The sequence below is a fragment of the Poecile atricapillus genome, chromosome 13 (assembly GCF_030490865.1).
Source record: "Poecile atricapillus isolate bPoeAtr1 chromosome 13, bPoeAtr1.hap1, whole genome shotgun sequence".
NCBI lineage: Eukaryota > Metazoa > Chordata > Aves > Passeriformes > Paridae > Poecile > Poecile atricapillus.
The window spans coordinates 5,436,823-5,460,821 of NC_081261.1; the positions used below are offsets into that span (position 1 = coordinate 5,436,823).

Below are 23,999 nucleotides of genomic sequence, written 5' to 3' on the forward strand. Positions count from 1 at the left end.
AGAATATCTGCAACAACTCAGCAATACCAGAAGTCTCCTGTACATGCAAGAAAAACTGCAGGAGAATGGCCAAGGTCAGGACCAAGCAGAAGACTGGATCCTTAAGGTGGATGGCTGAGCAGGATTCAGGCTTGTAAAGCACATGGGAAGCCTGCTCAGCTGGAGCAGGAGATAAGCTGCAGGTACCATGGCTCAAAGCCTTCCAAGCAATTTTCCACAGCTCCTCAGCAGAAGCTCCACCGTACAAGCCCTACTGTAACAGCAAAGGAAGCAAGGAGCTGCCTACACCTCACTGCAATGTAAGCTCTGCAACTGCTGCAAAGATCACTCGCTAAAAATAACTTCAGAAAGGGCATCTGACAGCTCCACAGAGAGCATGAGAACACTCCCACCTGGGTGTCCTAGGCAGCTTCAGGAGCTCAGGAGTTTGCCCCGGAAAAGTGCAGGGAAGGAGGCTGGGGTACAGGCAGGTAGAGCACTGTCACAGGCTGAGTTACAATCCCAGCTCTCCACCCTCAGATGATACTCTTGAAAGCCCTGGAACAGGAGGAGCAGCTCAAGACACGTGCAGAGCCCATCTCTGCTGACAGCACAAATGGGCAGCACAGATCCTCACAGTGAGCAGGGGCTTCAGTCAGACCACAGCCCTCCTCAGGGGGCTGAGGAACAACGCTGCTCCTTTAAACACACAAAGTGCTATAAGCTCTACACACACGCATTATCTGCAGGGTCTGACATTCATTTCCAAAGCTAACGAGGGGCAGGAACAGTACGGACTTACCAAAAATGCATGATCATCTTCACTGCAGCCTCTCAGTCCGAGACAGAAACGCTTCAACTTGTGACCAAGCTACACTCCAGAAGGAGCGAGTTAGGAAACGCCAACAGGCATTTCTAACATTAACAGTGTCAGCGAGGGCACCCTGGATTCTTCCTGGCACAGACAGCTACTACTAAAGGTAGCAAATGAACTGCCTCTTAAGGGCGAGTGACATCTTTCCACTGCCTTTTCAAGCAAACCCCTTCCCTGAAGAGGATTTCTAGGAAACTCCTGACACACAATCCATGCTCACAGCCCTCCACAGGATTCCTCAGACGCCAGGCACACACAGAATGAGAGGGCACATGAACCACCTCCCACCCAGTTTTCTACCAAAAAAAAAAATTAAAAAAAAGAATCCTTAAACCAAGGATTGTCTCCAGGGGAAGCCAATGGCTCCCAGAAACCAAGCAGCATCGCACAGGGGACACAGCCAAGGTCACCCAGCTGACCAGACTTCAGAAACTGTCAAAATGAGGAAACTGGGCTGGCTCAGGCCCCCACAGCTGCTGAGCCACCCTGCTCTGAGCAGGGAAAAGGCACCCACCACCTCTGCAGGAGAGGCTATCCAGCACCAGTACCTGACCCAGTACATCTGGTGCAGACACATCTCCTGCTGGCAGAGCATGTCACCAGCAATTCCTCTGCCGGCATGGAAGGCAGAAAAGGCTTCAAGGACACCTGCAAACACCCTGCCAGGTTAAATAGTTCAGGGAGAGGGGCTGGAAAAGCCGGAGGAGCTCCAGAGAAAACACTCCAGGGAAAACGCCGCGTCAGTCTGGGACCCTGAGAAAAGGCACGAGTTGATCCAGCTGCCGCTCCAGGCACGAGGTACAGCAAGGACACCTCAGCACTGGGACAGGAGGGCACCTGAGGCAAGGCTGCAGGGGCCCAGGGTATGCAAGTGAGCCAAACTGTGGAGGAGATGGAGGGTCAGGCCCTCCTCCAAGCCAGCTCAGAGACCAGCTGATAGTTCATGACCTAAAAACTGAAATCAGTGGTGGGGGAGAGGGAGGATTGACATGAACAGGAACTACAGGACAGCAAGGGCAGACACCAGGCAAGACTCACAACTCCTTATAAAACGGTAAAAAAACCAACCCAACCCACTCACCTTTGGGGACAACTGATTTGCAAATTAAAAGGGGGTGTCCTCACTCCAGGAGGGATCAGGAGCAGTTTCCTCTGCTTCACCGTTCTGCCTGGCTCTAATGAAAAGCTAGTTAACAGTTAATTATTACCCATTCAGACACTCGATCCCCTACTCTGACTGCTGCCGGCTGGGAGGGATAAGACCATCACGTGATGCAAAAATCCCGACCTTATGAAAGCACGGGCAACTATATTTAGTTGGAAAAACGATGACCTAGCGAGCCTGCTCTTCCCTGGCCCCCCCTCGGAGGAGCCGACCTGCCTCCTCCCAGGATCCTACCTCCATGGCACCCGGGAAGTTGTAATACTTAAACCAGGGACACCGGGCATGGAGCAAGCCCTGTGTGCACATCCAGGCTATCCCGGGTGGAGGGGCCAGAGCAGCACACAGCCTGGGCTGGGGGGACCCTCCCTCCTCATCCTCAGTGCTCTGCAGCAGGTCACCTTGTCAGCAGCAAAAGCTGATAAGCACCAAGAGCAACAAACAGGGGCCTAGCCCAAGGTCCTGGACCTTATCTTGAAAGCAGGAGGCACACTGGGAACCTGACCAGTGTGACCAACATAGGAGACACATTCAGCAGCCACGCTCCAGCTGCTTGCTTCTCCATGCCCAGGGCTGGTGATGCCCAGAGTTGGTGACAGGAGTTTGCCCCCCTGGATCAGTCTACCCCTCTCTCCTCAGGACAGCTGGTGACCAAGACAGACACCGCTGTGCTGAGAACCGAGTGGGAGCCGCAGAGAGATGGCCCTGGAGAAAACGAGCAACAACAAAACCCAAGAGCATCACCTGCTCCCCTTACAGTGAAAGAGCTTCAAAGCAGAAGAAAAGCAAAAAGCCTGAGGACCAGACATCATTAATCTCTTGACATTAGCAGAAGGGTGCTCTCTGCCTGGATCCTGCTGTGGCTGACGAGACAGCGCAGCCAGCGGCGCCCCTGGCACGAGCGAGAGGAGGTCACTGCATCCCTGTCGAACCCGTGCTGACACGATCCCTTTAATGGCCGTCAGCCTCTTCTGCAGCTGCATGTGGGGACTTGGAAGCTGACAAAACCCTTCCTGGGAAGCATCTGGTACGTCTCACTGTAAATATTTAACAACGAAGAGACAGGAATCGAGAGCCAAGCGCCTGCAGAGAGACCCTCCAGCTCCAAGCGTTCACGCTGTCCAGGAGGAGACTGCAGCTCCCACTGTGCCAGTGGAGGGGGAGAAGGGTCGTACAAGGCAAAAGTGCAAACTCTGCACAAAATATGCCTCTGGAAAACCTGTCATCTCAAAGAACAGAATGGGTTTCCAGAAAGGGGACTGTGACATAATTCAAATAACATCATTCAGAGTTCCTCCTGCTGCAATTTCTGTACCTTCCTGGCTACTTTTGCAGAGGCACCCCTGCAGGACCAGGGTGTCCCCTGAGCAGTGGCCACTTGCTAAGTGACCACTTAACCTTGCCCTCAGCCTGCATAGCTGCAAACCTGCCTCCCTGACTGCATAGAACAAGAAGAGACTGAGCAACAGCTCAGCTTGTGAGGTCAAGGAAGACAAAGCCAACACCATGCAGAAATCCATCTCCATCTCCTGGGGCAGAGGAAAGTAATAGTGCTTTGGTGGTAGGAGCAGGAGCAGCAAACTTTCCCAGGAATTTAGGGAGGTCATACCTAGCTCTCCCACTAAACAATGTGTCTCCACAAATATGCTGAAGAAATCTTACAGTCTCATAACCACCTGGTGTAAACTGAACACAGGTATGGGGGCTTCCTCCTGTTGGTGAATCCAGAGCATTAAAGCCATGACAAGGCACTCAAACATCCCTGTGATCTCTGAGAGCAAGCAGAAGCGCTTCTATTTGTGCTACTTCAGTATTACTGCACCTCAGCTGAACAGATTTCAGGGCATGCTTTTCCAGCAGAAGATACACCATCCTCATTTATTCCCCTAAATTTAAGCAAGACGCAGTGACATTCCAGGTTTTTCTAAATACCTCTGATATAGCAACTTCCTTCCTGGGTTCACAATCACATAAATCCTGCTGCATGAACCACTCTCTCTAATAAATCTAATTCCAGTGCTACAGGTGGCTGCCTCCCATGTCAATATAGAGCATAAAAGAGTACAACACCCTAATCAGACTAAGTCTTCCCAAAGGAGTCAGGAATGCCCAATTACAAAAGAGTGCAACATAGCAGTTTCCTAATTTAAAGATCCATCTCCCCTCATTTTATTTCTAAAGGATTAAACCCCACTTCCTTACAGTGGTAGCATCACCCTCATCTCTTTATGGAAAACTTCACAGTGTTTAATTCAAAGAAGCATTTATAAACTCAAGAAAGATATCTCAGACACTGCTGACATTGTACAAAATGATCAGGTCAGGGTGCAGCAGATGAAAAAAAGTCATCAGGAGTGGTGAAACCAAGACAGAGCATCACTTGCTGCTCTGTTGAACACCAGCGCATCCACAACTGCACCCTGCAGTCAGCTTCAACAAGGGCACAGGGCTGTTACAGCTGCTCAAAGAAAAGCAATTAAACCACCCAGAGGCAGCTCCTCAAGAGGTGAGACTAAAAAGGCTGGGATCCTCCACCACAGAGAGGAGGAGGGCTGGCTGCAGCATGTAGGAGGCCAGGAGGGCACAGACACAGCACACTAAGCTAGCAGGAGATCAACTTGAAGTGACAGAAGTATTCCCTGCCAGAGCAGGCAGCAAATTTCACACAGTATCAAGTCCTGGGAGCTGAACAGCATCAGCTGTTTGAAAGAAGAGTTTGGTGTTCACAGTGAAGTTGTCCACAGACACATGGCTGCAAATGTGCCCTCCCAGTCCTCTTCAGCAGGAGTGGGAATGTGTGTCCCACTGCCCACCAAGCCCAACCCTGCATCTCTCAAGGGTGTTGAAGTCTCTCAGCCTTCCACCCAATGGTTTGAAATGGCTTCTTCTGCAAAGCACCCTACAGCTGCCAAATCCTGGCTGTGGGACGTGGGAGAGGACTGAGGCACTCCTGTGCCAGACAGAAGGAAAGTGAGGCCTCTCTCCAACAACTGCTTTATTTGCAAACACTATTAGGTAACTGGGACACTGGTGTGCCTCCACCTCCATAGCACTGGCACGTGACGTGGGGATGATCCAGGCTGAGGATCCAGGCTGCTGCCAGCATCCTTATGCTAACAAGCAGGAACATGCTCTGGGGCAAGCTACAGCTACTGTGCCTACAAAATGGCTGAATTTTGGCTCAGGCACCCCACCTATGCAATTCCCAACCCTGGTACTGCGACTCGGCATCTTCCACCACTCTGCTAACCATTTCCTTGGGAGAAGACCAACAGACTTCTCACTCAGTGGGAAAACCAGACATATAGACCCACCTGACTTCACAAGATTAAGCTTAAAAAACAGATCCCTGCCACGTGGGATGCTCTGGTGACCAGAGTAAATCAACTCATTCAATAACCTCAGCAATGAAAAGGAGATGAGGGAGTCAAACCCAACAGCCTCAGGAGTGCACTACAGTTCTAGTGGCAGGAGCAATGCAAGTCTGACTTTGCCTGCTGCCTTCACACTTCACTGTGTTTTGAGATACCAGGGCTTCCAGATGGGAAGAAAAAGCACAGCACCAGCTTTTCTAGAAAAAGGCATGAGAAAGACTGCACAGTGTCCTGTGCAGCCACCATTTAGAGGAATCCTGTTTAAGCTTTAACTTATCTCCTAAGAAACATACAGAATTGTGAAAAAAGCCCCAAGCTCTTTAGGTAATGTTTTCTGCAACACTGCTGACATGTAACAAACACTTTCTGAAGCGCTATCATCTGCTGCAGACACACACTCATGCCCCACCCTGGAGGCAGCTGTGCAAGGTCCCCAACCAGCTGGAGAACAGAGGATGGAGCAGTGCCAAGCAAAGGACATCTCTGAGTTCACAGCACAGGCAGACAAGACAAAACCCAATACCCAAAGAACACAAATCTTCAGCAAGGTGGAGAAAAGCCTCCCACAAACTCAACAGATGGGCATATATATTTGCTCTTCAAAACCCTGATACTTCACTCTTACACATCAAGAAAGCAAGAAAATCATGAGGGACTTAAAAATGTGGAATCAAAATCTTAATCCAGTGCATCTAGTTGAACATCACAGCATTGCTAGCTGGCTAGAGCTCTGGAAATACATGCACAACTTCCACACCTCTGCTCAGTTCAGCAAGCTGAATTATAGTGCCTCCAATGTTACACCAGACCGCTCTAAACCAGTGAGTTATTCTTACTGACATCAGCTTTAAGACACCAGACCTGACTTCCATACTTCCAATGCCTCCACCGTCAACAGTGATTTACCCTCACGCTATCCATGAACTGGTGAAATGGGACCCCATGCAAAGCCAAAGATGGACATCAGAGGTGGACACTGTGACATGCCTGGGGTGACACAAGGCCAAGTCAGGCACTGACTTCCATTCCCAGTGCCTTTGCTATGGCACATCCCCACATGGCACTACAGCTCGGAGATAACAGGCTCTCACTGACTGATCTCGGTATAACTGGTTAAAACACAAACCTTTCCTTCAGTCTTGGCACTTCCACAACATCAGCCTGGATGAGGAGCTTCTGGCAATTTGGGAAAGGCAGGAATTGAGATCATCAGTATCTGCTTCTGCAAACTACATTCCTTTCCTGATTTGAAACCTCCATCCAGAGCAACCTCCCTCTCCCAGAAAGGCTGCACGTGCCACTGGGGCCAGGAAGTTTTTTCTTTGCACTGATTAGTGAGTAGTCCTTAACAGCAATACTCAACAGCAACACACAGACTACAAGCCACAGGAGAGGTCTGTGTCTTCCCAAAGTATTGCAAATTCAAATATATATCCTCAGGTTCATAGACACATCCATCTGTATACAGGTAACACATAAACAACAACAATCTCAGTTATATTTGCATCTTGAATGTCAGTGTTTTCAATTATGTGTGATGACCAAGACCTACAAGCTCCCAAACTCTTTCACCCCGGACATCCAAATGTCCAAATATGCTACAATGAATGGGAGGAAAGAACCTTCCAGCTGTTTAGTCATCACTACATGAAAGCATAAAAGATGTCACTGCTATACAGGAACAACCAAATAGCAGATGTTTGGTTTTTGGGTGGGGTTTTTTTGGGGTTTTGTTTGTGGTTTGGTTTTGGATTTTTTTACATTAATGTCCATTGCATATTCCAGACTGTACATTGCAGGTATGAGTCTTCTAAGTCTGGTTAGTGCTGACTCTAAAGGAAGAGAAGTTCAGGGAACGCAAGGGAGAAGGAGGTTTGAAGAACTCCATTTTTATTTAATACATACCAGACTGGCCGTCAGTTGGAAATATATCTGTAAAAGAAAAAAAAATAAAAAAAAATCAGTATTGGTTGCAGCTGGAGTGCAAATCATTATTTAAAAGGTCTCCTCTCTCAATTTGTTTGCTTTAGCTAAACAGAGGAAGTATTTTCTTAGTATCTCAAGTTAAACATCAATCCAGCTTGGAACCCACCTCAATTCAACCACTTGCTGTGCAAAAGATTTTGAAGGAGTCTGTGTTTACCAGAATGCGCTGCTCTCATAAATAACCTTCTGTGTTGGCTTCTAGCAGACAGCAGTGCACACTGAAAACATTGTTGAGATGTACAAAGAGCCACACAATGAGCTACCTGGTGGCACCCCACACTCCCCCTGAACAGCAACATCAGATGGAAATGTACAGAGAACATCTAACAGGCAGCACAGGTGGAAGCCAAGGCAAAAGCCAAGTGAGCATTCTTCTGATTGTCCTTGGTTTTGCAGGCACGAGGAAAGCCAAGGTGGAAGCCAAGGCAAAAGCCAAGCGAGCATTCTTCTGACTGTCTTTGGTTTTGCAGGCACGAGCAACATCAGCAGCTGTGCCTGGCTTTAACACAGCACCTACACCAGACACACACACCCATCATCAAATGGGCACCCAGGGCCTTGGCACATCACCCATCACACCAGGAGAATCCTTTCCCTTTCCCAGCTCAGGAGTCTGTCAGCAGGCACAGGCCACTGCACAGGACAGATGGAGTCTGGGGGGTTCAGACCCCAAACCAGATTATTCAACCTCCCCAGCCCCCCTGGCTGTTTCCAGTTAGAGAAACAGGCCTTTATCTTGGAGGGCCTTATGGATTGCTGGGAAGATGTTTACTTAAGTAGCTGGAAGGACCAGACTTTTCATTTAAGGAGCACACAGGACAGTGTGTGTGGAAAACCCCTGTTGATAAAGGCTCCCCCAGAAGATATGAAAACAGCACTTTTGAGAGAGTAATACATTATATTTTCTTCAAGGATCCTGAAAGAGGAGGGGGAAGGAAGGTTGCCAGCAAGGCAAGGTCCTCCTGGGACAGGGGCAGGCCCCGGCTCTTGTTTATCAGCTACCCAAAACACACATTCAGCTGGAAAGTCACAAGAGTTGCAGCAAGGACTACCCCTCCGGCAGGGCAATGCTCTCTGGCCTGGGCTTGGCTCATGCAAAAATACCCCCCTGCCAACATGACTTCTGTTTCTCTTCCTTTCTCTTGCACCCTGTTGAAAGCATTCTCAGGCAGGGACACTTTCATCCCACAGACGAATGGGAAGAGCAAAGAGGAGCAAAAATACCCAGAAGTTAAATCAGGATTCTCTCTACCACTATTACAGTTATGGTCTGTGGGCATTTGAAGGCATGATATCAAGGACAGCCCAGCACATCCAGAACAGTTTCCAAGCACCAGTGCGGATCCTTTGCAAGCTGCATGTTCTATTGGAATCCTGCACCAGTCCCAAATGCATTTAAACATCTATGGTCACTGAGGAGTTTAGGTTTCTACATCAGCAAGCTGAAACATCTTCACAGAATCATAAAATCGTTAAGGTTTGAAAAGACCTTTAAGACCTCAAACAAGATATAATTTATTTCCCTAACAGGGATTCCCTGCAAAGAAACAAGGTGTAACACTGGTATCCTCCCATTTGGATCAGCTGTACCAGATGTTACCAAAAACAAAAATAAATACCACCACCACAGTGGTTGATAAAATAACTTCCTTTGTGCCAGACAGGAATTTAGCAAAGCCAGGCTTTGGCAAATGTTCCCCTTGCTGTACCCTGAGGGATGCAGCTCTCCAGTCTGCATTCCTCTCAGGCTGTCCCACCAACTCTTCATCAAACACACACCACAGCAGAACCAGCCATCCACTACACATTCAGGCTCTTGACACCACAAATGCCACCAAATCAGGCAGCAGCTGCAGGTGACCCCTCAGCAACATCTCCTATCAGATGTGTCACCACCCCAACTCCAAACTCACACTCCCTCCCTCAAGGTCTCCTCTCAGCTCACTGCTGTATTTCCCCACTGCCCTGTCCTGCTCTAGATGTGCAGCAAGGCTCTCCTGGCTCCTCCTGAGCTCAGCCACAACTCTAGAGCAGCTCTGCCACTACATTTACTAGAAAAGCAGTGACTCTACTCAATGGCTGAGGTCAGTAGGAAGCAAGGACCATATGTAATGGCCAAGGGCAGATACAGCTCACATTCACCTCAACAAGTTTTCCAGGGCAACTCCTGTCTAAGGAAAACACATCCGGTGCTCAGTCCCCTTTTCTGGGAGAGGCTGACCTTGTCCAACTCATCACACCTCTGACTAACACAGACTTGACTCCAAGCTCACCAGAGCAGACTGAGAACACTGGGCTTGCAGGCAGCTTTCCCCAGAGCTGCGAATGAGCACAGAGCAATCAGTCTGTGGGACTTGCTTTGAAAAATGGGGCTGCTGGGAGGACACATCTGAGGCAGGGCTGGTCAGGGACTGGCAGGCACAACGACCCTTTGGGACACCTTTTCTGCCTGCGAGCATGAGTGACTTAAATTAAAAATTAGCCTGCCAATTAAGGGCAGCACCTCAGGTGCCCAAGAGAAGTCTAAATCAGGCAGTGCTTTCTTTTCCCAAGAAAGCCACGGTAGGGAAGCAGAGAGAAACGTGTGGCCAGCAGGTAAAACCCTGGGCTGCTCTCCAAGGAGTCCATCTCATACACTGCAGGACTGAGACTGCCCATCCAGGTCAGCTCCCTTCCCAGCTCCCTCAAAGCTAAAACTCAAACACAAAAGACTGATGCACAGAGATGCTTTTTTTGCTCAAGGTCCCAACATAAAAACATGAATACAGCAAACCAGCCCTACCAATTCCTCCCACCACACACACCTCCCACCCCCCAAGGCACCCTGATGCCAGGTATCCCAACACTGGCCAGATGCTGCAGGACAATGCTTCACAGCAGCTCTCCATCATCCCATCAGCCACCTGCTCAGAAGCAGGCAATCCCTACATGGGACCCAGGCAGTCCTGCGGGAAGGAGCAAGAAATAACAGTATCGAAATGCAAATGCAGACCCGTGAAATTTGGACCCTATGGTCTCAGATTTCCTTCTCTTTCTTGCACGCAGAAACACTTGTTTCTCAGCACGCACCCAAAATTAGAAAGTGCTGGTGTTTGAACAAAGGGACTGTAGTCACCACGGGAACCAGTGATCTCTTCACCGCAGCACCAGTCTATGCAGAGCCAGGTATTTCCCAAGCCCCTGACCATTCTCCTCAGCCCTGTACAGAATTCATATATTCTGCAACATCTCAATAGAAAAACACATTCTGTGACTCTTTCATTAGCAAAGCAGGGTGGAGGACAGAGTGAGGAGGAGGAGGTCAGGGGTGTACATGGCAGCTGGCAGGATGCTGGGATGGAGCATCCCTTTCAGAACCATCACATGAGGGTGCAGACATGGTACAGGAGGGCTTGCTCTCAGCACCAACACCCAGAGTTGCTGCACACAGAGCCCAGGAGATATAACCAAATTGAGGGCAGTCGTCCTTATTTTAGGTGGTGCTGGGGGTGGAACTCAATTTCAATTTTTCCTGATGGTATTTTTACACAAAGAAGACCGTATGCTAAAATGGGGCATTTAAAGAGAAAAGCTGATGCATCCACACACATACCCCCTTCCCCAGGGGCTATTTGCCTACTGCTGCTATTCAGGTATCTGGGACAGGTCCAAAAGAGTCACCCCATTTATGAGCCCCCATCTCCCCTCCGCTGCCCCCTGAGGAAACATGCACCAACCACGCTCCTCCACCAGCCACGCTCACAGCGCTGAATCCAAACACCAGCACAAGAAGCCTGTCTTCTCCCAGCTCGGGAGCTAGAGCTGGGAAGGGACCTCCACCACCCCCTTTTCCAGTGCTTCCTCCTGGCAGGGCCTGCAAGGCAGCAGCTGAAGAGCAGCAGCTCATTGTCCCTGACGCAAGAGAAACGCTGACTCGTTATTACAGCAACCTGCAGCCATAACTGCCGAGGGGCCGTGGCCACAGGCCGAGTGCCAGCAGGAACCAGCTCCCTGCTGGCCCCCACCTCCCATTACCCTTCTGCTCTCCAAACGGGGAAAACCCACCTCAGAGTGCTTTATGGCACCTGCCAGCCACCACAGCGCACTGAGTGGTGAAGCACACTGACCAGTGGGCTGGGAGAGGGCTGTGCACGCACAGGTACAAGCACAGGGATGGCAGCCAGCTCCTCGGCTGCTCCCAGTGGGACGTGGGGCTCATCCACACTGCCACAGGAAGACACCAGCTGATTTGTTCTGGCTTTTGACCCGTGAAGTTGTAACCAAATCATCCTCCACGTTTTGCAGACAAAAGACTGGGAAGTCAGCAAAAAAAATGACCTCTCCAAGGTCACACAGGGACGTGACCAGACCTCGATCAAAATGGCTCGAAAGCTGCAGGGCTGCACTGGCTGTCCAGGAGAGGGACCGGGGAGGGAAGTGCTGGCGGATGGCAGGATCGATTGGTATCTCTCCTCGTAATCTGACCTGCTGCCCGGCAGGGACGATCCAGGCAGTGAAAAGGTCCAAATTACATAGTCCAGCCTGTACTGCAAAGAGACCAGAGCTGCTTGAATCTCTTCTTTGGCCCCATACAACATTTCAGTTTAAATCTTGTCACCTGGCTCCCCCTTGGAGGGCAAGGCAGCACCTGCACAGGTTCCCTTGTTCTCTTGAGTTACAGGCCCCTTCAAACCAACACTCAGAGGAGAAGGGGCTGAGGTCTGCTAGGGAAAAGCAGCAAAGCAAGAAACCCTAAACCAAAGATTAGCATGGCCAATTATATCCCTCCCGAGATCTTGTTTGCTTCCTGTTCCCCTCCTTTGTTACCTGCTGAGCAGGACTGGGGAGGGTCCAGCTCTCAGTCACCCAGATCATCCCAGCCCTCTCCAGCTGCCAGTCCACGCAAACACCTCCCATGCTTCTCAGCTTACTATAGGATATTTACCCCCTCAAAGAGAAGCTGAAGCATAAGACAGATGGATCAGTCCTAACATGATGCTGGCTGGGTCCCAAGACACCACTAAGGCAAGAAACAAAAAAAAAGCCACAGTAGAGTTTATCCCAAATCAGCTCCTTTGCAAGGGTATCCCAACCACCAGTACTGGCTAAAGGGGTTTTCTGTTCCCTGTCTAAGAAAGGTTAGATTTATTCTCAGACACTCCCATCATCATCACTGGCTCAAGAGCTGCAGCCAGTGTGAGCTCTGATATTAATTTCCCACACACCACTCAGAAACAAATGCTTGAAATAGGTTTTCAGTGTATAAACAGCTGTGTGTTTGGTGAAGTTCAGCTGTGGTGCCCCTGTTATCTTCACATACTTGAAAAGTAATGAAGACCTCCAGCATCACAGAGCTTTAAGAGGATAAACCCTAGAAAAAAAATCATCTATTCCAAGATCAGAGCATTATCTGAGATAACTCCCTAACTAACTCCACACCACACACTAAATGAGTACCTCCGTGCTGATGTTCAGTCTCCTCCAGACCGAAGGGGAGCAGTGCAGACCCAGCAGGGCCGTGACACCGGCTGGACACAGTCACCAGCAGGACTGGCACCGTGCCTGGCAAAAACACCTTTCAAAGATCCACATGGAAGAGGGTCCAGGTCTCTTCTCCAAGCACCAGAGATGCCAGTGGGGTTCTGGGGAACCTGACCAGAAGAGTGAGAGCTCTCCAAACAGACAGTCCTGCAAATGCAACACTCACATATGCACAGGCACACAAGGAATAACTGGAAGGTCACAGGCTGCTGTTTCTCCCATCCACTTATCAGTGCTTGCACTGGAGAGAACAAACACGGGGTTTAACTCCCATTAACCCTTTCCCCTCATCTCCAAAGTGCAGAAGCAGCAAAGAGCTGCTGCTCCAGAGCACGAGTCCCAACATTCCCAATCATGAACTCAACAAGGGGCTCCAGAGAAAGTCCAAGGCAACTTAAAGGTGCTTCATTACTCTTCCCATGGAGCAGCTGGCAGCTCTCTGCCTCACATCCTTTAATCACCAGTAAGCCTGGAGCGATACAACTGGAGGCCTTAGGCCTTCCAGGAGAACAACTCTACATGAGTCTGGTCCAAATGATCACAGTCATCCTCCTCTCCAAACTGTTCTTTAAGCCACTGGATATTGAACTGATGCTAAAATTTCTGGCACAATCAAGCAAAACACACGTCTCAAAGACTCCTGTTGAAATACAGGAGCAATTCTGGTGCAGCCTGGAAGCCAGCTGGATCCCACACTGTGGAAACTGATAACAGGATGGTGTTTCCCTCTGACAGGGTTGTCACACTCAGAGCTGCAATCCACTCTTCTGCTTGCACACCAAGGGCAGCCCCAAACTCCAGAGAAGCTTTGCCCAAGGACAGCTTAGCACCAGCAGGCAGGAAAGATCTATCTCCCTACAAAGAAGAATCCATTAATGTACCCAGAAATTCAGTGTCTCCATGAAAGAGGATCCCACCCCACCTCTTCAAATGCACCAGTATCATGGTAAAACCCCATAACATCAGACAAGGATGCCATAAATCGCTATGAAAACCCCAGAAACTGAAAACTGCAAGGCTCTCTCCACCTTTGGGCTGCAGGCAGAGGGCCGAGCAGGGGGCTGTAGGATACACAAGGCAGCACAGCGAAGACAACATAATTAAATCTCTTAACTGAATTACAAATCATCAGTCTCAGTCTGAGGTGCTCCCTCTCTCTGGCCCAGGCTATCTGCTTGGTTTTAATCAAACACAGCCATTCCAATCACCCTCCAAACACCATCCTTGCTTGGTTCCACTCTCTGCTGACAATTAGATCAACTCGGATTTCACCTCCAACTGAAGCTAAGAGGGTTATCTCACTGTAATCTGCCATGTCTCCTCCAAATCATCTTCACAATTGTCTTTACAGGTTTAATTTTAAAATTTTAAACTGTGGCTCATTTACAGCAAATTCCTCCCTGCAAAGCATGCAAATGTCACATTCACCATTCCACAGTTTAAAAAAAATACCCAAAAAACTCCAAAAACCCCAGCAACAGTGAGCTTGGAGAGCTCACCTGAGATTGGGAAGCCGAAAGAAAAGTCCCCTTTTTGTACAGCTCAGTGCAAGACCCTCTGCAGTGGCAGAGGATTTCTGAGCACTCAGAAGATGCATGAGATCATAGTCAGTATTCCCCCGAGCTCTCAAGGTTGAGCTGGGAGCTGGGAAGTGAAATTCAATATGATTACAGACAGTGAAGTCTCATGCTTTGTCATCTGAGCACATGGTGGAGACACCTCCGTGATTCGCTCCTCTGTCTTGCTGGGTGGAACCTCGTGTACAAATATCCCATCCCTTCTGTTTCAGTCACAGTAAAAACCTCCCAACCACATTTTTGGGATGTGTTTCTCCACATTTCAGTATCTGCTGCTACAGACACATCATTTCTCAGCATCACACGTACTGGTGTCACTCCTTACACTTAATTCTTCATTCTGTTTTTCCCTCTCACACAGCCTTGCAGCTGACCTGCCAACATGAACCCACCTGGACGTAACAATAAAGGATAAAGTGCTTCCATCACTCCTTTACGTGTCTCTTTTTGTGCTGAATGAGGCCAAGAGTATTGCTTTTTGTTATTGTGGTTATCTTTACTTTCAGCAGGCTCGTTCTGTGAGGTCAGGAGAGCTGACAGACTTTCTGACTACTTGGAAGTGTAACCGTTCCAGTTAGAGCAAAGGTACAAAAATTGCAGAGTCCTAAGGGTCTTGCAGGAATAAATTCAGTGCTTCTCTTGCAACATACATTAAAAAAAAGGAAGATGTGACCTTGGAGAATCTGAAGAAATTAATTTCCTGCAGTTTAAGTGAACGCTGGGTTACCAAACATCTGAGCGTTGCTTATTAACTGTGAGTTCTCACTATTTTATTCTGTCATTAGCCTCATCATCTACAGATATGCTAACCAGACAGTTTGGTAGTTAAGACTTTGTAAAATAATCACTCACTTACATCACTGACCAGAAGCTTTCAAAAGCAGAATCTTTAAGAAAAACAAAGCAAAAAAGGCTGTGTGATTTAGCGTGGAGGTCGAGTATGTACTACAAATAATCTGCTTTAAAGACAGTGCTCAGTATTTAGCAGCATACCCACCTCTGAGTCACCAGGCAGGTAAAACACCAATTTCCCCACACACCTTTTCTCTTACTTTCCCACCAACAAAACCCTACCCTTTCCTCATTTTTGTGGGTTTTCCAATTTCATTCTTGTTTCCCCACATATTTAGCCAGGAAAAAACTCACCTCTTCTCTCATTTTTTTTTTTCCTGAGACTCCTTAAAAGCTACCTTATCCAGCCCTGAGAACCCTCTGCTCTCTCCACGCATTCATACTGCAAGCGAGTCAAAGAAGTCAAATGACTACTGGGAAAGGAGAAGCGAGAAGAGTCCCCCGCGCCCGGCCGTGGCTGCTCCGGCGCAGCCGTGCCCTGCAGACTGCAGAGTCACTCTGCAGGAGCTCGGCACACGCTGCTGCTCAGCTGGAAAAACGTGCTCAGCAGTGTGCCCGGGACAGGCTCCACTGCCTCCCATCCCACCGCCCCCGAGCTGTGCCCCCACACCCGGGCCGGGCAGAGCGGAGCAGCGCCCGTGTCCCACCTGCCAGACCCCACCACGGGCTCCTGCAGTCCCCCCTGGCCAGCGGGAAGGACACGTAGCACATTTCCACCCCGTCCAGCTTCCCAACCCTGCTTTAACTCTGCCTCCTGTGTCAAGGACACGTGAGGCCCGCGAGCCCCAGCCGAGCCCCCATTTCTCCTGGTCGCAGCCCGGCTGCCACGGTCACCACGGGATCTCTGCAGAGCCTGCCAGAGACCAAACAAGTGACACTGGGGAGCACCAGAGGTGCTTCTCCTCCAACATCCTCCTCGTGGGGCAGGGGTGCCTCTCCTGGGCCCCATCAGCAGCCAAGGCTGCTTTGGGGAGTGAGCTGGGAGTGGAGAGAGGTTCCTGGCAGGGCAGCAGGTTGCAGACCTGCTTGCAGCGACTTCAGGGGGTGTCCAGCAGGAAGCAAATGTGCTTCCCCAGGAGCACAGGTGAGGGCAGGCTGTGCCCGCCAGCACATTGCGAGTGTCCCATTCTGAAGGAACCACAGTAACGTTTTCTAGATCAAGAGAACAAAGGGCATTTGTATCACCTCTGAGTGTCACCAGAATCAGACTGAGCGGCATCAAGACCCCAGTCACATCAACAACCCCCATCACTGACCACTTCTAAAGCAAATTAAGGTTTCCAGCTGGCCTGTTGTGACCCAGCCAGGGCCATGGTCACCTCCAACACACTGTCAGTCTGCAGCAGAGAACTCAACCAAACCTTACGTTTTGTCACCACACAAAGGAACAGGGTGACTCAAACCCACAAAATAAAAATAAAATCACAACCACTGTAGAGCACTGAACCCTGCTGCGTGTTCCCATACAACCCTGAAACACGTGAAAGTGCCAAGGGAAGCTTCTGCTCCTCGGTCAGCTTTGCTCCAGAAGGACAGTGAAGGTAACTAACTCACTGATAAAGCAGGTATTAGATGAGCCAGTTCCCAGCCCTTCCTCCCTCTCCTTGCATGTCTCAGCAGAACATCCCCCAGCACACCGAGTTTTAATGCTGCAGGAAGAGCTCTTGATTCTGGCAATACCCACAGCAAGTGTCACACCAAAGCTGGGCCAGATGAGTTGCTAAGGATGGTTCCAGCAGCTCAACCAGCCTGGTGCAACACTGAAACCAGCAGAGCCACAACACATCACACACCAGTTTGCTCAGGAAAGGCAATTCACCCACGAAGCCCCCCAAACTGCAGCACAAATGTGCTCCGATAGAGGAAAGTTCAGTTGAGTTCAGACTCAGATGAGCCTCCCTTTAGAAACATGTTGACACTTGACCACAGTTTCCACAACCTTTCCCAAAAACAAAAAGTTTATCTTGCACAGCATTAGAATTGCTATCAGCAAACCTATTTCCACCAAATGCCTCGTGCCAGTTTTTGCTCCACAGCTGTGAGGGATTCATGTACACACCCACTTCTCTGTTTGCCAAGCAATCCAGACTGACCCTCACCCAAAACTTCCCCACAAAGAAGTCTGGTAATTGATTTATTCACAGCCAAATTCAGTTTCCGTTTGTTCTGGTCACCCATTAGCATTACCTAAATACACGAGTTCCCCCAGCACTGCACTAACTTCTTTGAAGCCCTTCTTTTCCCTCTCCTCTGACCTCAAGTTGTGCAGCAGCATCATTTGATACAAAATACTCAGATTAACCAGTTATTTCAATCCAAGGAGATAAGTCTCCCAGCTCCATTCAAACCTCACTAACAAGGACCTGGATCTGCAGAATGAGTGGAACCAAAGCTCGGTTTCAAGTGAGAAAAGGAACAAATGTAGAGCTGGCCATGCCAGAGACCACAGAGTGGATCTAGCCATCCACCCAGAGCTTTAGCCAACCCCAGGAGACAATTTCTTGGCCATGAAGAGCTCCACCTAGACAGCACTATCACCATGGGAGTGCTCAGCAGGTATCACCAAGGTTGCATCACCACAGCTCCCTGTGTACACAGCAAGCCAGGGATTTGGCAGAGCCAGCAGTGTGGAGACTCAGGTCCTTGGTACGAAGTCAGTAAAGGCTTTAATACCAAGATGACCAAAGGATAAATAACACAATAAAAACCATAACAGAAATGCGTATTGCGGTTGGGAATGAACAAAGCTCCCCAGACCCGAGTGGACCTAGGGTAAGAGCACCTGGAGTAACTGTAGGGATCAAAACATTCAGCCTGGTCTAAACAGCAAGCACAGCTTTCTACTAAAATGCCCATACCTTATTTTGCCAAACAAGCACAATCACAGAGATAGCGTTGGAGATTCATTATAGTCTCAAGTATGTAAAAAGCAACCTAACTCTACCCAAGCCTACGTTTGGCACTGCCCTGAAGATAATTTCACACTGTTTGAGCACAGCAAAAAGATCCGGTGTCATAATTTGGAAGGGAGAGCACAGCGTTGAAGCCACAGTGCTCCCATTCCCAGTCCTGCTTTCCACACTTGATTTGTCTTCCCATCTGAACAAAGTCCTTCTGCTCCCAATCCAGTGATCCCGCATGCAACCCTGGTGGAAACCTGCATGGCAGCACGAGCAATATAAAGTTTAAAAGAAGAGTTGTGAGGGTAAGGAGATGGTTGGACAGCATCCTTCAGCGATGCCCCAGACCTGGCAATCTGGAACTGGAGGTCTCAGCAGAAGCAGGCACTAAAGCCCAGCAAGCAGGGCCAGTGAGTCAGCTCCCAGGAGCTGTGCTGCATTCCCCAGCCTTCTCTTCCCGAAACAAACAGTGCAGAACAGGGCAAAGGTCCAGCACAAAGCTGAAGGGCAAAGGTATGCGGGGGAGGGAAAACACTAAGCCTCACGTTTTTTTAGAGCAACAAGTTCCAACCACCCTCATCCTCCCCAACAAGATGGGAAGAGTTACTAGAACGTGAGTTGTGGGATTGGAACAAAACAGTAGTTTGGAGAGGAAACTTGGGGCAGTGGGGGGAGGCCTCCTGCTGCGATAGCAGCTCTGTTGCAACAGCCAGAAGAGCTCCACAATTACGTGCCACGACAGAGTGAGAATTGCCCAACACTTTGGAAATAGGTGTGTGCAGGACTACCAAGCTGGATACCTGAGCAAGCAGATATGTGTGTCTACTCTGAACGTGAAGAAATGCCAATGGTAAAACAAGCTTCCCATCCATCTTATCTCCTGCACTGGAGGCTGGTTTCAAGGAAAGCCCTATGGGGAGTTAGTCAGCGAGGGGTGAGATGCTAATGAATCTTCCCCTGCCTTCTCCTCAGTACCGGTAGCCAAGTCAGCCTCTGCTCAGGCATAAAGCAACACGCACTCTCAACAACAGTCAGCTCACCCCCGGTGCTTGCTGCTAGCAACTAAGGTGTGCCTTCTGGAAAGTACTGCTTATCCACCCAGCACGTTTGCCAAACAGCATGCAGGAAACTACCCAAGAAATCAAAGCATCTCCTGCATCTCCACTAGGAAATACACCACTTTCCCTGGCCAGGAACTTGTAAGAGTTTAAAAAGTTAGCGCAGGCAAAGCTCAGTGATTGCAGTGCTAGTCATTAAAACCTGCATGTTCTTACTTTCAAGATGTAAATGGCTTTAAAAATAAAGAAGTGCCAAGTGCCTTGATGCAACATTTCTTGAAATACATCCAGCAGGTTTTCAAAACGGGGTGCTGTTAACACCTGTCCGCACCAAAGCTTGCATCAGCACCAGCCCTGGTGCAGGGCACAGCGGAGGAGTACAACATGTTCCAGAAGGTCGAGCTGTCTTAACTGCAAGCCACACTTCTCATCTACAGAAGAACTGGAGAAAACACTTTGAATTTGGTTTATAGCCAGTTGTGCAAAGCTGGTTTTGCCAGAAAATGTTTCCTTCACTACCGCAGACACACACACACACTACCATCATGTGTCAGGCTGCTGGCTGCATTTATTTACATGATAAGAAGAGAACATGTAATAACAAGGGCATGGTCACACAGACCTTGCTACTAGATCATTAGAGAGTAAAAACGAGGCATCATTACCGCTCTGCAGCGTCTCTCACAAGCAGTCAGCAGTGTCAAGTACAAGCCTTGCCACACAGGACAGGACCACGTGTACCTCAAAGGATCCCCCTTCTCCTCTTTGCACCTTGCACCCTGAATATAACACTCATGAATGAAACGGTAACGTGCACCTTGTCAAGAGACCGCGAAGATTTTCTGGTGTGCCACTCCAGATGAGCCTCAGCCTCCACTCACAGCATCATCAGTATCACTGCTGTCTAACTCGACCTAATGGTTGCCCCACTTACTGCCAAAGCCGTTGTGTTTTTGGGAGGTTAAGAAGCAAGGAGAGGCTTCACTTCAAGAGCCCTCCTCCCTGAAAAAGCAGAAAGGTTTGCTTGAACATCCTAATATAATACAGGCTTCACTGTCAACTTCGAGCATAAAAATGCTGCAGCAGGTAGGTAAGACACAAACTTCGAAAGGTAAATCCTAATCCAAGAAAAAACAACCCCGTTCTTCAGTCCCTGTGTCAGGCCCTCAATGCACTCAACTTGCACAGCCAATGGCAAGTCAAACAGTTTGAAACAAGCTGGTGTTTTGACTACCTGGAGGTGGATTTGTTAAGCTCTTCCCGATCCATATTTCAACACAGCAGAAACTCACCAAGATTTTGCAGGTAGCTCTGTCTTCCCTGAGCTCAATGCTTTTACTTTTATAAGCACCAGTTCCAATGCAGGCCATTACAGAACGCATGGACACCTAAGGAGAAGGTCTTGTCCATTAAATCTACTCTGTGGGTCTATAATTAATACAATCATTATAAAAAAAAAATTAGGGCTTTCAAAGCCTGTAAAACAAGTCATAGAGGGATCCCTTTATCTTTACAGAGCTCTCTTCAGTATGCTCTCTGGTCTCCTTCCTACCTCTGGCGGATCAGCGCTGGGAACATTCAGTATCTCCAGCACACAAGCACTGCACTGGGAACGCTGCTTGGGTTACAAGCAAAGGTTTGTAAGCTCTGCTGAGAAACCAAAGGCTTCCAGTAGTGACTTTCCAGAGTTCAGAAGCTCTCAATCCACTGCAGACGTTGAAAAAGAGGCGCTTTCCTTGGGTGATCCTCCTGGAGGTCACTATGAAAGCACAACATGAGAACTCACCTCACCAGCTGATTCTTTCACACAAATTCACGCTCCAGATCTTTTTTGCTAAGTGTCTGCCAAAACAAATCCTCTACCCAATGAAATGAAGACACAACACAAGCCTGCAAACTCTACAAGAAGGTACCTGGGTGCAGGGCTGCCAGGCAAGGTCAGCTGCCAGCCTGCCTCTCGTGGGAGCTCACCAGCCGTGTTTATTTTACACGTTTTCTCTTCTGCTAATGAACAGGCAGCAAAAGAAACAATGGCCCAGGAGAAGAGAGGCAGGCAGCAGCACTGAGGGCACTGCTGGAACCAGTCACTGCTGCCAAGCGTCCCAGAACACACCACGAACAAATTCCATTTTTTAAACACCTTTGGGAATACTGAGACAACTCTGCTGGGCCCAAGGACAATTCTGAGTGTTTCAGCATTACCCCATTACCCTGCAACTGCGTGGACATGCTAATGACACACTCTCACTCTCTCCCTCAAAAAAATCATCCCAGGAGTTGCAAGGCCCCCTGCTTGTGTTGGGCAGCTGCCTCGTCGCTGCTGACTCTGGCAAATCACACACCTTCGCGACTGAGGAGCCCGGTAATGAATCTGGACACCCCTTTCACAGGAGACTCGAACAGGAACATTCAACCTTGCAGTTTTGCATTTTTCGGTTTATTTCTCAGGATCGTTATCTCAGAAGGCATCACAATAGAGTGCAACCTGCACACAAAGGAGCGATGTGACCAGTTTTGTGTCATAACGCACGAGGCGAATGCAGACAGCGACACTGTCCTGGATTTCCTTAAGCTTTGCTTATGTCCATGACTACAATGACAAACCACCAAACAATCCGAACACGGACTTCTACCTGGCACGATTAACTTGTCCTCTATACTTCCCATTAAGATGACAGCTTTCCAGGTAGAAATTGCAGAGCTGTCCATCTTCCAAAGATCAATAACTCTGATGAATCATCATGCTAGGCAGTAACAGTTCTTACAAAACACTGGCACGTACAGTAATTGGGAATCTGATGGCACATCTGGCAGTGTGATTTCAGAGTTAACAGAGACAGGTAGAAAAAGATTAAGTCTTTTCCAAACAAGACGCTTAGTGAAAACTTCTGTGGTTTTCTCCTACTCCCGATTCACTTGAAGCAGGTACGAGAGGAGCGCAACACCCATCCCGACAGGCGAGGAAATGGTGTTCCGCAGTTTCAGCCTTTGCTGACGACAGCAGCGGGTTACAAGCGCGATTTGGACAGCGCAGCCCCTCCGCTTCCCTTTTCGGGGACCCCCGTTCCGCAGCCGTGCCCCTAACCGGGGCAGCGACCGCGCCGGGCAGAGCGGCGCTCGGCCCCGGCCCCGCCGCCGCCATGAGTCGGCAGAGAAAGGCGGCGCGGCCTGCGCGGGGGAGCCGCGGCCGCGCACACGTGGGCAGCGCAGGCCGCGGCCCGGGGAAGGGCCCCCGCGGGGGCGGCGGGGCCGCACTCCCGGGGGAGCCGCACGCCGGGAACCGACCACGTTGCCGGCGCTGCTGCGGCGGAATGCCGGGAGCGGGAGGGGATGGGGGGGGGGGGGCCGCGTGTCCGCCGCCGGGCCCGCCCGCCGCCGCCGCCGGGCCCCCGGCGCCCTCCGCTCCCCGCCGCATGGCCGGGCCGCGCTGCCCTCCCCGCCTCGTGGCCGCGGCCGGCGCCGCCGCTCCCCCCGCTCCCCGCGCGCCCCCCGCCCCGCCGCGGCCCCGCAGGCCGCGGGCGCGGCCCCACGCCGCGTGTGCCGCATGGCGCGGCCGCCCGGGGCGCGGTCGGCGGCGCACCCGGCCCCCCCCGCCCCGCTCCCAGCGACCCCCGAGCACCCACCGGGAGGCGACTGCCCGTTCACGGCCGGCGCGTTCTTCGTCCAGGGGTTCACCTTGGGCGGCGGGGCCTCGATGAACTCCCGGCGCCCCGCGCCGCCCGCCTCGCCGCCGTCCTCCGCCTCGCCGCCGGCCCTCAGCAGGCTCTCCTTCTCCTGGTTGTTGCTCTCCTCCTTCTGCTGCTTGGCGCTCGGCGGCCTCGGCGCCGCCGGCCCGCCGTCGGGGCCCATGGGCGGCTCGCCCTTCTCCCGGCCGCCGTCCTGCGGCGGCTTCAGCACCAGGGCGCGCTCCTCGGCGGGCAGCAGCGGGGCCGTGCCGGGCAGCAGCGCCTCCACCTGCGTCGCCATCTGCGCGCCCCCGAGCCCCGCCGGGAACCCCCCGACCCCGGTGCCGCCGCAATATGGAGCCGCGCGGGGACCACGCGACTGCCGCGGGGGCGCGCACCGCCCGCCCGTGCGCGCCGCCGGCGAGGGGAGGGGCGGTGTGGGGCGCGCCCCCGCGGGGCGGTCGGCGGCGCGCATTGGCCTGATGCAACGCCCGGCTGAGCTGGGGGGGGCGCGGACCGAGGGGTTTAAAGGGCACCGGCCCCTTCCCCGATATCCCGGGCTCGCTGCCCGGCTGGGAGAGGCCGGGCTCGGGCCAGGGGAGCCGCTGCCGGCTCGGGGACTCCGGGGACGAACGCACCGGTGGAGCTCCGGAGTCCCCGAGCCGGCTTCGATAAAGTCTCCCCGGCCGGCATCAGGCAGGAGCCGAGGGATAGGGATGTTCTCGGGTACCCACGCCCGGGCATAACGGGATAACGTGGCTGGAAAGTGCAGAAACGGACTCGGTGTGTGTCCTGGGGAATCACGGAACCACAGAAACCGTCCGGTTGGACCGTCTGGACCCATCTCCCCGTGTAAACAGAGCACATGGCACAGGATTGCATCCAGGCGGTTCTCAAATATCTGCAGCAAGGGAGACCCCGCAGCCTCTCTCCTCTCTGTTCCAGTGTGGGTCACTGCACAGTAAAAGTTCTTCCTTATATTCAGGTGGAACTTCCTGTGCATAATTTTTTTGCCGTTGCCTGTGTCCTATTGCTCAACACCACCGAGTAGA

At 50.9% G+C, this 23,999-nt stretch overlaps 1 protein-coding gene across 5 annotated transcripts in view; it reads right to left on the reverse strand.

Annotated features, from left to right (window-relative positions):
* Window positions 1–23,332, reverse strand: part of LARP1 (La ribonucleoprotein 1, translational regulator) — a 41,342-nt gene extending 18,010 nt beyond the window's left edge. Inside the window, exons 1-2 of one of the 5 annotated variants that reach the window (XM_058848308.1) lie at window positions 22,906–23,332; window positions 7,295–7,321 (exon numbers count right to left, since the gene is read on the reverse strand). In XM_058848308.1, the coding sequence (XP_058704291.1) occupies window positions 7,295–7,321; window positions 22,906–23,248 (370 nt within the window). In that variant the 5' untranslated portion in view covers window positions 23,249–23,332. Of the gene's footprint in view, window positions 1–781; window positions 888–1,934; window positions 2,083–7,294; window positions 7,322–12,811; window positions 13,034–22,905 lie in introns of those variants that run through there. The other 4 variants (XM_058848307.1, XM_058848311.1, XM_058848309.1 and 1 more) reach the window with 4 other exon arrangements.
* Window positions 23,333–23,999: the final 667 nt, after the last annotated feature.